Genomic DNA, 15903 nt, shown 5'->3' with positions numbered 1-15903 from the left:
AGGTGTTGTAAGCGTCGAGGGCACATCAGCTTCGGGAGACGCGGTACGAGAAAAAGAATGTAACAATCTCTCAATAATTTACATTGATTAGATATTATAGTTATGAAGTGGTGGGTATACTGGGTTAAATAAAAAAAAACGATTTAAATTCCATTTTACCTATTTCTTTTTTTAAAATATATTTTTATAGATTTCAGAGAGGAAAAGAAAGGGAGAGAGCTAGAAACATCAAAGGTAGAAATCATTGATCAGCTGCCTCCTGCATGTCCCCTGCTGGGGATTGAGCCCACAACCCGAGCATGTGCCCTGGCCGGGAATGGAACAGTGACCTTCTGGTTCATAGGTCAACACTCAACCGCTGAGTGACAATTAGACCATTTTACCTATTTCGTTTACTTTTTCTTTACTGTGTCTACCGGGAAATTTACACTAGCATATGCCCACATTCTATTTCTACTGGATATCACTGGTCTAGAGCAGTGGTTGGCAAACTGCAGCTCTCGAGCCACATGCGGCTCTTTGGCCCCTTGAGTGTGGCTCTTCCACAAAATACCACGTGCGGGCGCACACGTACAGTGTGACTGAAACACATACAGTGCGATTGAAACTTCATGGCCTGTGCACAGAAGTCGGTATTTTGTGGAAGAGCCACACTCAAGGGGCCAAAGAGCCGCATGTGGCTCGCGAGCTGCAGTTTGCCGACCACTGGTCTAGAGGGTCCTGCAGTGCCCAAAACCTTTGGAGTGGCTGGGTCAGTTAAAGACTAAGTTTGAGATTCCTCGTAAGACAAACGAGTTTGAGTCCGCTCCAGAAATCTCCAATTCCAACTTGGGCCAAGAAATGTTCCACAGGGTCTCATCAGTATCCTTCTGCCTGAGAATCACCAAAGCAGAGAGAAACCCCCAGGACACTGCAGCTCGCAGCCGGCCTTGGCTATCCCCCCTGGGGCTCCCCCAGAAGCGGACTAGGTCTACAGCGACGGGTAGGCTCCTGCCACCTGCCTTGCAGAAGTCCAGTCCCCACTGTATACACCTAAGAAATAAAAATGCCAAACACACAGGGAACCATTAAGTCAGAGATGCAAACAGAGCTGCTTCTGCTTACAGGGAAGTGGGGACTAAATCCCATTTATTCATTAAACCAGGCACCTCCCATTGGCTCTACTGTTTAAGAAATCTCCACCACAGAGGCACAGTGCATTGTTACGGAGCCCTGGCTTTGCAGGCAGCTGCTTAGCCATGTTCTGCATGGGCCCCCCTCAGGACTGTACAAATCAAAGACAGGCTGGTATACACTCTCCACTCAGGTCCACTCTCCTCCCACAGCCACAACACACTGAGGAGAGACAGAAAACAGGGATGTTTAAAAGCCCCAGAAACTTCCTCCCTGTTTTACTGTGCACAAGCTGTGCTGCCCTTCCATCCCATCAGCCCTACGTGCCACTACCCATTCAGGTCCTCTAGTTGATCGTGTTCAAAACCCATCCTTCAGTGGCGGCCTCTCACTCTGGCTCAGTGTAGCCCTCAAAGATTCACACGGGTCCCTTTTGTGGCCACCGTAGCAGTGCCAGCGGGAAGACTGCATCTTCTCTTTCCAAAGAGCTGAGAAGTACAGTGTTCCATGCATGCCCATCCGAAAGGATGATGACGTTCAGGTTGTCCGAGGACATGACAAAGGGCAGCAAATTGGCAAAGTAGCGCAGGTTTACAGGAAGAAATACGTCACTCACACTGAACGAGTGCCGCGGGAGGAAGCTAAGGGTGCAACTGCGCATGTGGGCGTTCGCCCCAGCGAGGTGGTCATCACCAGACTGAAGCTGGACAAAGACCGCAAAAAGGTCTTTGGATATAAAACCAAATCTCACCAAGTAGGAAAGAAAAGGGCAAATACAAGGAAAAAAAATTGAGAAGATGCAGGAATAAAGTAATAGTATATACAACTTTCATTAAAAACCTAAAATGAAAAAAAAAAGATTGGCACGGGAACCCAGCCTCAGCACCCTCTGTCCACTCCCCAGGAAAAGTGGACTTGCTTCTCAGCAGACACACTGTGCTCCTTTAATCCATGGCGCCTCGATGCCTGTTCCCCCCATCGCCTGACCCTCAGCTGCTCTAGTTAGAGAGCCTGCCCATTCCTCAGGCCGCCACCGCTCTGGGCTCCGCTCTGCTCGCACGGGGCAGCTGCAGCCCCCATTCCACAGTGCTCTCTCCCTCCTTCAGTGCCAGGAGCGCTTACTGAGGCCGCTAGGGTCATCCACTGACCACAAGGGCCCTGCGTTCCTGCCATGTACCAAGTATTCAAACGGCAAATGCTGAAGTCCAATTCAGGGCAGCAGGCAGTATGCTTTACCTCGTCTCCCCCAGAGTCTGTTTCCCCACACACTAGGTGCTAAATAAATGTTTTGAAACAGTGAGCTGCTATTTTGCATAATTAATCATTTGCATGTATATTATTTATAACCATTCTGCAGAAAAAGCAAATATGTCAATAACCACAAATTAATGTCCATGAAACTGGCTATTACACGCATGTCTTTTGTATCTATGTAACTATTTCCTATTTCCTGCAAGCTTCATGGCAAACTTTATCTTCACCGTAGAAATAAACTACGGCCCCTGTTTCTTTATTGCATCCAATTCCCCTGGCAAAGCCAAGTCATTCCGTGGATGATTGATTGGTCGCTAGAAGAAAGAGTTGGCTTTCCCACTCGTGTTTGTTAAAACATTAGCTTAATATAGGACAGGTGATTAATGAGACCGTATCAGTGTGCTGCTACTCTTGAAAGCAGAAAAAGACAGTCTTGGCAGTGTTACTGTAGGTTACAAACACTGGTAACATTCAAATAATCTATGAACAGAGTCCTAACGAGTACACACTCGCCCGCACGGCATTAAGGCTGAGAGACACACAACCAACGATGAAATGCAGACCCCACCCTGCAGGGCCGTCTGCTCTCTTCCCTCCTCGCCCCAGTGAGACACCTGAGAGATTAGATTAGCCAGGTCACCTGGCTGATGAGCAGGGCGACGGGGCCGATCCCAGGCTCTCTAACTCTTAGGTCTTTGCCCTTTCAACTTCACCACAGCTGTTCTTCGTTCTAAGGCAGTGATGGCGAACCTTTTGAGCTCGGCGTGTCAGCATTTTGAAAAACCCTAACTCAACTCTGGTGCCGTGTCACATATAGAAATTTTTTGATATTTGCAACCATAGTAAAACAAAGACATATTTTTGATATTTATTTTATATATTTAAATGCCATTTAACAAAGAAAAATCAACCAAAAAAATGAGTTCACGTGTCACCTCTGACGCACATGTCACAGGTTCGCCATCACTGTTCTAAGGGATGAAGACACCAAGAGGATGATAAAAGCAATAGGAGTGAGGTCACCTGAGAGCCTAAAGCAGTGGTTCTCAACCTTCTGGCCCTTTAAATACAGTTCCTCATGTTGTGACCCAACCATAAAATTATTTTCGTTGCTACTTCATCACTGTAATGTTGCTACTGTCATGAATTGTAATGTAAATATCTGATATGCAGGATGGTCTTAGGCGACCCCTGTGAAAGGGGGTCGTTCGACCGCCAAAGGGGTCGCGACCCACAGGTTGAGAACCGCTGGCCTAAAGGGTGAGGTAGTGAAAGATTCGAGCTGGAGAAATGTGGGGAGAGGCTGGCAGATGGACGGGAATGTCCCTGGGTGTCAGAAGAACAAGAAGACAGGCTTAAACCAGCCATGGGTCCTAAATACACATTTCTGAATGGTACACATGGAAGCTTGGGAATACTGGAGGGCCGGAAAGCCAACGTGATTTGTTCCCAATACGCATAGTCTCTTTTCACAGCACTTGCTCTGGAGGCTGAATTTTCTTACTGAAAACAATAGCTCTGCCTTAGTGCACCTGTTGTACTAAATGAGAATAAAATCAAGTCTATGCGCCAGGAGGCGATCCCGTTCCCACCAACTCCTAGCACAGGGAAATTCACCAGCGCACTGACAGCAGAGCCCCGCCTGTCTGAACACCGCTCCACAGGCAGCCTGCAGCTCTCCTCCTGGCACTCCGCCGCACCCCACCCCCAACTGGTTTCGACTTGCAAAAAAGAAAAAAAAATATCTGCAAATCTAATCTGTTGGTGAGAATCTCTACATACCAGTACCTTCCATTCCCAGAGAAGGGCTGGGCTACCAGACAAGATCATTAGCACCTTTATCAGGGAAAGTTTTTCCTTTAAGAAAATAGACATACTGAAAAGCCACACCTGCTTCAAACTGGTTTGAAATAATTCGCCACTGGGGTAAGAACAGACTCACTCAACTCCACCCTAACGCAGGGAACAGAGCGGACTCCTCTACCTTGAAAATATTAATAAAGGAGACTGTTAACTGCCTGACGAAAGTAGCTCTTACTAGAGTGAAAAGCTAGACATTAATGAAACACTGTCGAAAACCAAATGATTTCCAGTTAGCATGAGGTCTAGCTTAAAGATAATTTAAAGGGTCTGTCCTTTTCTAAAATCCAACAGATTGTTTTGTACATTATTGTTTCACTTCAAACAGAGGGAAAAAAAAAAAAAAACAACAGTTACAATGAAACGGCTTTACCTTCTCCCCACAAAAGAAAAGTAACAGTTTGCAAACAAGTGGAAACAAACAAAAAAAGAGTTAGCCTAAAAGTAAACACTTGAGATAGTAAAAACAAGTTATACGGAAATGAATTAAGAGTCAGCTCCAGAAAGACCAAATATGAATTCCCACAAACAAACAAACAAACAAACAAATAAAAACATGTTGCAACAGGGCTGGTCTGCAGAGCGAACCTGACAACCATCCAACAGTTTCGCTGACACACCCACTTTATAGTTTCACAGTGGAGTGTTGATGCGTAACCACAAAACACAACCCTAGCAACCATGCTGAATCAATCAGGGCCTGGATGACACAAAAGAGGATTTCTAAACCAAAAAAATGTACGGGGGTGGGTGTGGGGGTGGGGAGTGTGTGTGTGTGTTGGGGGGGGGCGGGGTGGAGGTTTGGGCTTCCCCACCAAAGCCCTTACTGTGCAAAATGCTGGGTCTAAAGGACCAGCCACAATTTCAAAGGAAGCTGGGTGGGGGGGTGCAGAGAACCCATTCGTGGGGGTGGGCAGGGAGTGCCGGCTGTACTCCACTCCCCACCCCACCCCCAAGCATTTTTATTTAACAGAAACTTCCTGAAAGCACACACTTTTCTCCTTGGTTTTATGGTCTTGATTAAGCCTGAGTCACAGGGCCAAGTCATTCTCCAGAAATCCTGGAATTCGGCCCTCCAGCCTTGATAGTACTGGGCGGGAAGGACAGGGCACCACTTGCGCCTGCTCGTCCCCTTCGTTGCTGGATCTGAGTCAGTTTGTTTGCTACCTACAGGCAGGTTGCAGCCTCCTGCTCTCAGAGCCTCTCCTGCTCAGCCTCCTGATAAGGGATGAGTGGGTGGAGAAAGCCCAGCAGGAAGAATGAGGTCAGTTGGCAGGAAGCACTCTCAGAGCTCAGAAATCAAGGCCTTCACAACGACAGCTCCATTTCAGTGGTTTATGGCCTGCATGTTGTATTTCCAATGGGGCCTGCTGCCAACAGAAAGAAAGTCTAAACTCAGCCTTCAAGATCTTCCGCACTCTGGACTTTCCGACTGATTCATAAATATCTCTTACACCCAAGCATACACGAGAGTGCATGCACACACACACGCACACACATACATACGCAGACATGCACACACACCAGCATTGAAATCGAATGCCAATGGTATCGTTCTCCAAACACACTTAGCGCTGTCCTGCTACCTCTAGGCCAGTGGTTCTCAACTTTGGCTGCACGTTAGAATCAGCTGGGAATCTTGTTAAAATCCTGATTTCTGGGCCTCATCCTCCGGAAGGAAATTCTGTTTCTTTGTTATGGGGTGAGTCCACCACATTAGTAACAAAGAAACAGAATTTCTGGAGGATGAGGCCCAGAAATCAGGATTTTAAAAAGATTCCCAGCTGACTGTAATGTACAGCCAAGGCTGAGACCCACTGCTCTAGGCCCAGGTCCTCCAAGTTCCCTCCACTGTGCTCTCTCAATCATGATCCGCTAACACCTTCATAAGACCTCAGGACACAAACAAATACTGTTACCTTTTCTCCTGCACCTCTTCCTGCTCTGGGCTGTGGCTCTCCAGGGTGTCTGAAATTTCAGAGCCTAGTGTCTATAGGCGAGCTTCCATTCCATCCGCCCACAGGGTTTCTGTCTTACTCATGCATTGCCTCATGGGTCTGAGCACAGTGCCTAGCCCAGCACACACTAGGCGTTCAGCCACATTTTGGGAGGATTTACACACACCGGGTCTTTCCCTATTCTGTCTTTTTTTTCTTCCCTCTTCTTTTCCAATGTACCCACCTTCCTCAATTTTCTTTGCCTCCCACAGACTATCTCCAATGGGTTTCCAGTTCCACTCATTCAGAGCTGGAGGCTTCAATTCCCAGCTTCCATGCAAATCTTTGCCAAAGCCTGGCAACTTCTTTCTCCTCATAAAATGCAGCCCATTCCCAGCCCAGCTCGGCACCCCACCTCTCCTAGCTCTGTCCACTGGTCCACGTGGACATGGAACCCACATCTCCTATGGCAGGAAAGGAAAGGAAGGAAGGAGGTGGAAAGGAGAAAGGATCTGGAGAGGCCTCGGGCCTCTGATTTCGCGTGCGCTGTGAGGGTGCAGACTGGGTGTGGCAAGGAGACAAAGGGCAAGGATCCCAGTCACCGCCACTCCTGGAAGTCAGGACTTCCCACAGCAGCCTGGGATTCGGCTATGTGGATGCTTATTGACCTCTGACAAGATGGAGCTCAGGTGGTTGAAAAGCTTCAGGTTGTACCCTGAAAAGGAGATCTGATCCGGAGGTAATCTTTGAAGCCTGGGTATCTGCTGTCTCCTCCTGCTAACCTGCTCCCCAGCAACAGAGATGGGGACTGCCTCTGGCAATAGGAGAAGGACAAATATACCAGACAGAGAATGGGCGGAAATAATTTTTTTTTAAGGACTGGAATTTCCTCTGAGTTAGCCTAAAACTAGAATAGGGTGTGGCACCAGGGAAAATGAGGGTGGATTCCCATATTTTAAAAAAAAGCATTCTATTTCAATCAGAACATTCCAATTCTATCAGATTCTCACAATCAAATCCAAGAGACAGGTTAAACCACAATAACTTTCAGAACAGTTTCCCTGAAGTTAAACGTGATGCTCAGATCTGTGGAGCAGCTGGAATAAAGGGGCAAGGAGCCCCAGTCAACTTGGAAACTAACTGATGTGGGGATACGGAACATTCAAAATCCAATTGCTGCCTGTCCAATGCACTTACTTTGTCTGTTTTTCTGTCTGTTTGGTTCACTGCTGTGCCTCCAATGCCTATAACTGTGAACAGAACAGAGCAGTGGTCAGTAAGTATTGTGGAACCAATGATGTTGAAAGCAGCCCCGCAGAGCCCAGGACTCCTTTGTGACACGCCCATCCTCAATTAATGAAAAACGCCTCAGTAGGCCCAGAGCCTGCACAAGCCAAGAGGGAGAACAAAGACCCAGGACAGGGTGTTAGTGCCCGAGCCTACTGCCAATGGTGCAGGAAGAGTCTACAAACCTCAAAATCAATAGCAAGTACAGAAAGATGTCTATCTTGCCAGCAAAACTACTTAAATTAGAAATTAGTCAGGAAACTAATGGCCAGGACTACTGGCCTAAAGACAATCAATAAAGTAGTTTAATAGCTCAGACACAGGATCTTAAAGATTGAGACGCCAACCCAAGACCAAGCTCCTGATCAAAGCCAGTGAGTCAGCAATATTTCCTGGGCATGTACCCCAGGCAGGCCACTTGGCACTGCAGGAAATTACAAAATCCAAGCGGTCTCTAAATCATAATCCCCCAACTGAAAAAATGCATATTGATGGGCACACCCTTCCACTGCAGATGCGGTGGATCCTTCTGGAGAAACCCTTGAAGCTTTTAGAGAACAAAGGGACTTAGGAGAGGGGAGGAAATTGCTAAGCAGGAATGTCTTCACACCACTGGCCACAGGGGGACACCTCTCCGAACTTGGCCTCACCTAAAATCCTTCTTCACAATGCCTGAATGTTATGTGGCTCCTTGATTCCATAGCCTCCACTTCTATGAATTACAGGTGTGTTTGGGCAAGGAGGTTTTCTTGTGGGTTTGTTGTGGGGTTTTTTTTTTCCATAACACAACTCCCCTGGGGTGTTGAAGATTACGACCACCAACCACACCCAATACTGAATATTAATGAATATAAATGAATATTGATTCTATTTGCTAATCTCTAGCTGGGTGTTAAGGCCAATGGAATGGGATGGAGGGGGGGATGCAGAAGTGGATAGGCCTGGATGACTTTGATCAGATGTCAATCAAGAAAGAGGGTCTCGAAGGAGGCGGGAGGAAGGCAGAGAAAAGTGGGGGGGGGGGGGGCAAAGACATATTTTTCAAATTAAGATAATCTGTGTCAACCTTAAAACTAATAAAAGTTCCAGAAAAAATATTTCCATGGTTTATTCTTCCTACCCATATATCCTCCCTCACCTTTCCACCTTTCCGCCGCCCCCCACCCCCGCACCGTACCCTCAGCAGGCATGTACTGTCAGTGCACTTAAGCAGGTGTTTCTGAGCTAGCCTGGGAACCAAGGTGCCTCCTCTAACATTGTGTAAGTGGGAAGGTGCATCCAGTGTTTCAAACCTCCAAGTTGCAGGCAGGCACAGTAGCGCACACTTCTGAACAGCATCTGTCTGAACACAGGGGCCCGATTCCTGGACTCCAGAACTTAAAGTGCTTGGTAAAGACCCAACGTGCACCCTTAAGGCCACTGCTCTTTTACACACCAATTCGGAATACCCATAGCTTCAAAATGACAAATCCTAACACAAAAATGGCGCTCTGGAATTGTATGGCACAATGTTTTCGGTATGCTTTACATATTTATTTTTGAATGAACATATTTTTTTTTTTTGGAATGTTCAGTAACCTCATGTGAGTGGAGGTAAAAATGGATATCCTTAAACCACATTCATAGATAAGAAAATTGATGTTCTTCTCCCAGGTTCTCAAAGCCAGGTAGGTGGTGGAATCCAGCCCCCCACACCAGGAGGGACCCACCCCACAGGGCTGCAGGAGAGGCCCAGGGGCCGCACCCTTTTCTGTACTCAGTCCCTGACTCACTGTGGCATCATGGTGACACCCCTCCCCACAGAACCCCGGGACACTTCCTCCCTGACTCAAAAGTGGTCAGCCAAGTGGGAAACTCTCCAGATCTACGGAAATCAGAAGCTGCCTCTCTTACAGAATAATCTAGACAAAAGAGAATGAGCTGAGGTTTTGTTTTTTTCATTTTGCTTTGTTTTACTGGGGAGAGGGGTTTGCTGTTAGAAATTCCCACCCCTCATCCTGCCCCCACGGCTTCCCTCCCGCTGGTCGGTTCAAGTTCCACAAATGCGCGTTGTTTCAAGTAAAGTAACTTGGAACAGAGGGGGACTACTTTCTAGATGGCCGGAACGCTTCCATTAAACGCGGAGGTAAATGCCCCGCTGACTGCTCCGCTGGGACCTGCGGCTCCCCGGGCGGCCACACCCTAACCCCCACCTTGCCCGGAACGCGGGGCCTCCCTCGCACCCCTCCCCTGCGCTGCCTCCCCGGGCTTCCTGGGAGCACTTCGGGAGTGAATGCACGACCCGGTCCCACTGCCCCGCACCCCCAACGCCAGGGCACACCCGACCCCTCACTCCAGCCCGGACCCCTGGCCACTGCGCCCCGCTCTCCACAGAAACCCCGTGCGGACCGTCCCCCAGCCCCTCCGCCCGATGGCCTACGGGTCCCCGTCGCCCGAGCCTCTCTGCAAGGCCGTCTCTCCCCGGCCTCTCCGCGCCCGCTAGTGCTGCGGGCCCCGGGCCATAGCGGACGGGCAGGGCGCGCCCCGCTTACCTGGGCCGGGCGCCGAGAGCTGTGAGTGTCCCCAGATGCCGAGCGCGGCCGCCTGGCCTGGGTGGGGCATTTATAGCCGCCACATCCTCACTCTGCAGGCGAGGCCCGCCCCGCCCGCCTGCCCCGCCCCGCCCCGCCTCCCCCTTCCCCGTCCGCTCCCACCCGGAGCCAGGCTGACTCACCCTCCCCGACGCGCCCGCCAGGAGGGCAGCCTCGCCCTGGAACGCTCCCCGCTCCAGGCTGGAGCAACCCCCGCCACGGTCCTGCCCTCCAGCAAGGCGCCCCGGAGGCTTCCTCGACGGCCATGGCCGTCTTCCCCCCTTCCCCATTCCAGTTCTCGAGCGCCGCGCGGCGTCCTCGGCCCTGGTTTTGATTAATAAATTCACAAGACTTTAATAGACTCTGAGCTTAGTTAAGCAACTTTTTTCTTTTTTGGCGTCAATGCAATGGAAGGAAAAATTGTTCCAAGAAACATAAGTCGTGATTCCCCTGAGCTGGGGCCCTTGGCATCCAGCTCCCCGTTACCGTCTGCAAACATGTTAGCTTAACCTCTGGCCATCAGTTCCCGGGAGGAGCGGGGGAGGGCGAGCCTGCGGCCCCTGCCCTGCCAAGACCCGGAGCACGCGGGGAGGCCAGAGCCGGGACGGGCGGCGTGGGAGGGGGTGCAGAAGCCGGGAACCGAGATCCCAGCCCCTCCCGTCCCCGGGAGGCGCCTTTTCCCTGGGAGAGCTCTGCTTTGCTCTCCCAGCCTCTGGGGCCCCCCCGGACTCAGCCCTCGCGCGCCGGGCAGCTACGCGCGTGCTCCTGGCAGGCCTTCCCGGGCTGGGTGGGGCCGGGGCTTCGGACCTGGATTTCCAACAAAGGAGGTTCCTCCGCTCCGTTTTTCACAATTGTCTGTTTTTCACAGCCACTTAGGCAGCTCCCTGACTTGGTGCTGCGCAGTTTCTCTCACTTTTCTTCTCTGCGGCTTTGCTTCCACAGGCCACAGGGCAACAACACTAAGCAAACATGGCTTTGTGTGGCTGCGCAATACTGGGCTCAAACAGGCAGAAATGTTATGCTAAGAGTCCCTGCGCCTTTGGATTCCCTCCTTACACACTCACTTCATGCAGCTCTTTCTCCTAGTCTTGCTTTTGTGTTTTAATCTCCCACCTCCCTTTAAAAAAAATGTTTCTATTGATATTAGAGAGAGAGGATGGGAGAGGGAGAGATGGAAAAATCAATAATAAAGAATCATGGATTGGCTGCCTCCTGCAGACCTCCTACTGGGGATAGAGCCCACAACCCAGCACACCCCCTACCTGGGAATCAAACAGCGACCTCCTAGTTCAGAGGTCCTCAAACTTTTTAAACAGGGGGCCAGTTCACTGTCCCTCAGACCGTTGGAGGGCCGGACTATAGTTTAAAAAAAAACTATGAACAAATTCTTATGCACACTGCACATATCTTATTTTGAAGTAAAAAAACAAAACTTAAAAATAAGGCCCTACTAACTGCAAAATAAAAAAAAATAGACCTCCTAACTTCAAAAAAAAAATTAAATCCCAACTTGTTCTTACCTCAGTCCTCAGGCAGCAGCAGGCTCTGCACAGGCAAGCTCGTGAGTCGTCTGATCACACCTGAGACTGAGAGGAGGAGTGAGAGACAGAAGGAGGGGAGTGGGAGAATGCCTCGCACATTCCACACATGGCACTGCTGGCCAGCCGGGTCGGCTGCTAAGCAATAGGCAGCAGCGGCAAAAACACCCCGCGGGCCGGATAAATGTTTTCAGCGGGCGCATGTGGCCCGCAGGCCGCAGTTTGATGACCCCTGTCCTAGTTCATGGGTCAATGCCCAACCACTGAGCACACCAGCCAGGCTCTCTTTAACATTCATTTTTACTTTCCTGTTGGGCATCATTTCACTCCTGGGAATCAAAAGCAATAGCAAGGCCAAAAGACATTATTGCCATGCCACTTAGCTGCCAAGTCCAGACTGCAAATGGGGTCTCAGTACACTCAGCCCAGAGCTCATAGCAACCCTGTTCTTTCACTTGGAATGATCCATGATAAGCCCTATCAGGAGGACAAATAGAAAGTAATTTTGATACAATTTCTGATTTACATTTATAGCTCTTCAATTTAGGCCCAAAGCCTTCCAGGGCAGAAACTGACTACTTCTACTATAAACATTCTGGGACAGACAGTAATGGTTGGACAGGATTCTACCACCTTTCTCTACTCCTCTAGGCAGATTCCACAGGCTCTTACTCCAAATTGTGCCATGGGTGATAGGTCCTCTACAGAAGATAAGATCTGAGTCCAATCATGTGGAATACATGAAAGCCACCAAGTACACACACAAATGTTTCTGTTTATCTTAGGCACCCAGCAAATCCAAACAGCTCTTTGCAGTAGCCAGACTTTGCTTCATGCTACAGAATATACACTGATGTTATTATAAAAATGAAGCAATTAAAAGTCATGGTTTAGAAATAACTGAGGTATGTGGGGCCGACTATGCTAATGTAAAAGAATTTGGCCTGTCCGGTATAGCTAAGCAGATAGAACACAGGCCCCTGGACTGAAGGGTCATGGGTCTGATTCCAGTCAAGGGCATGGTCAAAGGCACATACCTTGGTTGCAGGATCCATCCCCAGCCTGGGGGTGCATGTGGGAGGCAATCAGTCCAGTGGAAGTGATGTGTCTCTCACATCCAGGTTTCTCTCTCTATCTCTCCCCCTCTCTTCCTCTCTCTCTAAAAATCAATGGAAAAAATATCCTTGGGTGAGGATTAACAACAACAACAACAAAAACCAACTTACAAATTTCTTAGTGCAAAGAGTCTCTCTTTTTTCTTTCTTTTCTCCTATAGTGTGGGAGAATGTTTACTACAACAGATCTCAGATTACATCTGCTGTTACACATACTGTCCTCAAAGGCCAGAGTTGTTTTGTTCATACTCTCATCTCCTGCACCTCAACACCTCTAATAGTGCCTCACTAGCAATGATAGACACTCACTAAAAGTTATAGGCTAGAATTATTCACCCAGTAACAGAATGTCACAGCAGAATGAAGCTTTAAGAGATTAATTTGCCCAATTCTAAATTTTTATAGATGAAGAAACTGGAGCCCAAATAAAGTTTCCTGCCCAGTCCAGAGATTAAATAATGCACCCAAGTTACTTGTTGCAATGTAACAAATTGCCACCAAAACTTAGTGGTTTAAACATAACCATATATTTGCTCTTGATTTTACAATTTGAACAGGACTCGGTGGGGGATAGCTTGGCTCTGTGCCTCACGATGCTGAGCAGGGCAGCTCAGCTGGGTCTGGAGGAGGGAAAGTGGCTTCGCTTCTTTTGGTGCCTCAGCTGGGGTTCTTAGAATGGCTGAGAGCCAGCTGGATCTTTTTCTTCCCTGACCTCTTATCCTCTAGGTCCTCCTCTCTCTACCAGGGTAGTTCGTAATGGCAGCTTGCTTTCCAGAAGCAAAAGCTATCACTGCTCTTCGCTTAGAGACCATACAAATATAGCCAACAGGCTGGGTTGGCATTGTGGGCTCCAGTTTGCTGATCCTTGCTTTAATTCATTGTCTGATAAGATTTTAGCTTTGCCCTCTGGACTCTTGGCTCCACTCTCCGAGATAGTCTTACCTTTTCCTTACAACTGGCTTAGATTTGTAGCTGGGTAGCTCTCTGCTTCATGCCAATAGAAACTCAAAGATTCAGAAACCATCTTAAATTTTGAACTTCTGTGTCCAAGATAACAATTCCTTAATTAATACAATTTTCTTTAAAATGATGTGGACTTTCTATAAATCTTATTAAGCTTCACTCCATGCTCTAAAATTCATATCCAATACAATTTTATCAAAAATCATGGATCTTCTGTAAATCTTATTGAGGTTTACTCCATGCTCAAAAGTCCACATTCATGAATCTTTCTGAAAACAGACCTCTCTCTCTACTTTGTAAGTATTAGGCTATAGTTGAACAATGCATGTAAGATTCGTAGAAGCCCTGAAATCATCTTCAAAGTAATATCAAATCTTTCTGAAATCTCAAAAATAAAAAAAGGTTTGTGGCCACCCATGATCTGATCTTTACCCTGAGGCTATACTTACTTTGTAAATTTCCACGTATTTTGTAAATCTTCCACTGGGTAGAATTCTGCTTGAAAACCAAGCATTTCTTTCCTTAGTGCATTTCTTTCTTGTTGTATTTTATCATAAGCAGCTAAAAGAAGACCATTGACACTTTCAACATTCTGAAAATCCCCTTGGCTAGCAGTTCATCTGGCACATTTTCTATCATTCATGTTACCATAGGTAACAATATTGTTAAACATCTGCCAATACATAACCTAGGTTGCCTTTTACCCAACCTCCCATAGCAATTTCCTCATCACTCTTCCAACCTCCACCAACAGTCTTCTCTCTGTTATGACTGCCTGGCAGTAAAGTCAATGTCACATATTTTGGGGTTTTGTTACAGCAACACTCAACATACTAATTTCTATTTCAGTTACCTATTCCCAGAAACAAACCAGCTCCAAATCTTAAAGGCTTAGAACCACCATCAATTATTTGTTCACGACTTTACAAAGGGCAGAGTTCACTGGGTCAGCTCTTCTCTGGTCTAGTTAGCGTTGGCCAGGAAGACCCAGATGAGGCTGCAAGACCCAAAAGGGCCTCTCTCCAGCTGCCAGTTGCTGGTTTTCAAGAGTGAAAGTAGAAGCTGCAGACACAGAACTGGAACAGTGTCACTTCCACTGAAATTCATTGGTCAAAGCAAGTCATATAACCCAGGGAAGGGGAAAGAGATGCCACCTCTTCATACAGGTAGTGACATGTGTGCATACTAGTAAATGGAAGGAATTGTTGGCAACCACCTTTGTAGACAATCTACCACATTCCTTAAACTGGTATAGTAAGTGGTAGAGCTAAGGCTGGAGTATATTTTTCTGCCTTTCCGTACACTGCTTTTTCCATTACACCGTATTTCTCACATATCACCATTGCTTCGGTGAGACACAGTTGCCTCCAAGCCTTCTACCTTCTGTGCTTTAGATTCTCACTAACCACCAAGCTGTTATTTCCTTGAACCTTGTTATATGCAATCTGTATATAATAATGTCTTGTACTTGAAGTTGTGGCCAGAAGAGGAACAAAAAAATCTATCTGGATAATCCAACAGCCAAATAATAGGCATTCTAGGAAAAAAGAATAGGCAAAATGGAGGAGGAGAAAATCATCACAAAATAATTAAAGACAAGTTCTAGAACTCAAGGCCATGAGTTTTTAGATTGAAAAAGCCACAATAAATGGAAAACAGTCCCAAGGCAGATTATCATGAAAGTTTAGAAAACTGGGTGAGGACAGGGGCAAGGTCCTGAAAGATTCCAGAGAGATGAAAAATGGTCCTATATGCAGAGTAAGAAATAGGAATGATATTATACTCAATATTCAGATCCTGGTTTCTAAATACCATTCCCCAGTTAATGAGTCAGTTCTCCTTGGAAAAGCAGCTGGCTTCAGAGATCAGACAGAGAAAAGACATGGTGAGCTTTGTGCTAAACAACTGATGGGAACATGTGGAAAAGGCACAAAAGTCAATTTGAAGGGGCTCTCACTGGTTAAAATTTGGAATAATTTAGCATCACATTGGATAATTATAGGAATTGATTATATCATACTGACTAGTCTAAACTGATGGTAAAAAAAATACACAAAAAGATGGGATAGGGAAAGCTCTTATTCACAAAATAATGCCAACTTATACCTGTATCTGAAAAGATAATCATTACTTTGCAAGTAGATTCCATACCAAGAAAACTATAAACCAAGAATGCATACATAATAAACACATCTCAAAGATGCTGTTTATGCCAGGATGCCCTGTATTCATTTCCTGGAGTTGCCATAACAAATGACCAAAACCC

At 47.2% G+C, this 15903-nt stretch overlaps 1 protein-coding gene across 4 annotated transcripts in view; it reads right to left on the bottom strand.

Annotated features, from left to right (window-relative positions):
- Positions 1-11614, bottom strand: part of ANXA2 (annexin A2) — a 45391-nt gene extending 33777 nt beyond the window's left edge. Inside the window, exons 1-3 of one of the 4 annotated variants that reach the window (XM_081094782.1) lie at positions 9983-10076; positions 7362-7414; positions 5399-5597 (exon numbers count right to left, since the gene is read on the bottom strand). Coding sequence is in view for 1 of the 4 variants with exons in the window: in XM_081094779.1 (XP_080950905.1) it covers positions 9983-10052 (70 nt within the window). In the remaining 3 variants the exon portion in view is untranslated. Of the gene's footprint in view, positions 1-5398; positions 5598-7361; positions 7415-9982; positions 10092-11541 lie in introns of those variants that run through there. The other 3 variants (XM_081094781.1, XM_081094780.1, XM_081094779.1) reach the window with 3 other exon arrangements.
- Positions 11615-15903: the final 4289 nt, after the last annotated feature.

Source organism: Myotis nattereri, assembly GCF_964212035.1.
Source record: "Myotis nattereri genome assembly, chromosome: 1".
Lineage (NCBI taxonomy): Eukaryota > Metazoa > Chordata > Mammalia > Chiroptera > Vespertilionidae > Myotis > Myotis nattereri.
Note: the sequence above shows the minus strand (reverse complement) of the source record. Positions and strands in the feature narration are given on the sequence as shown.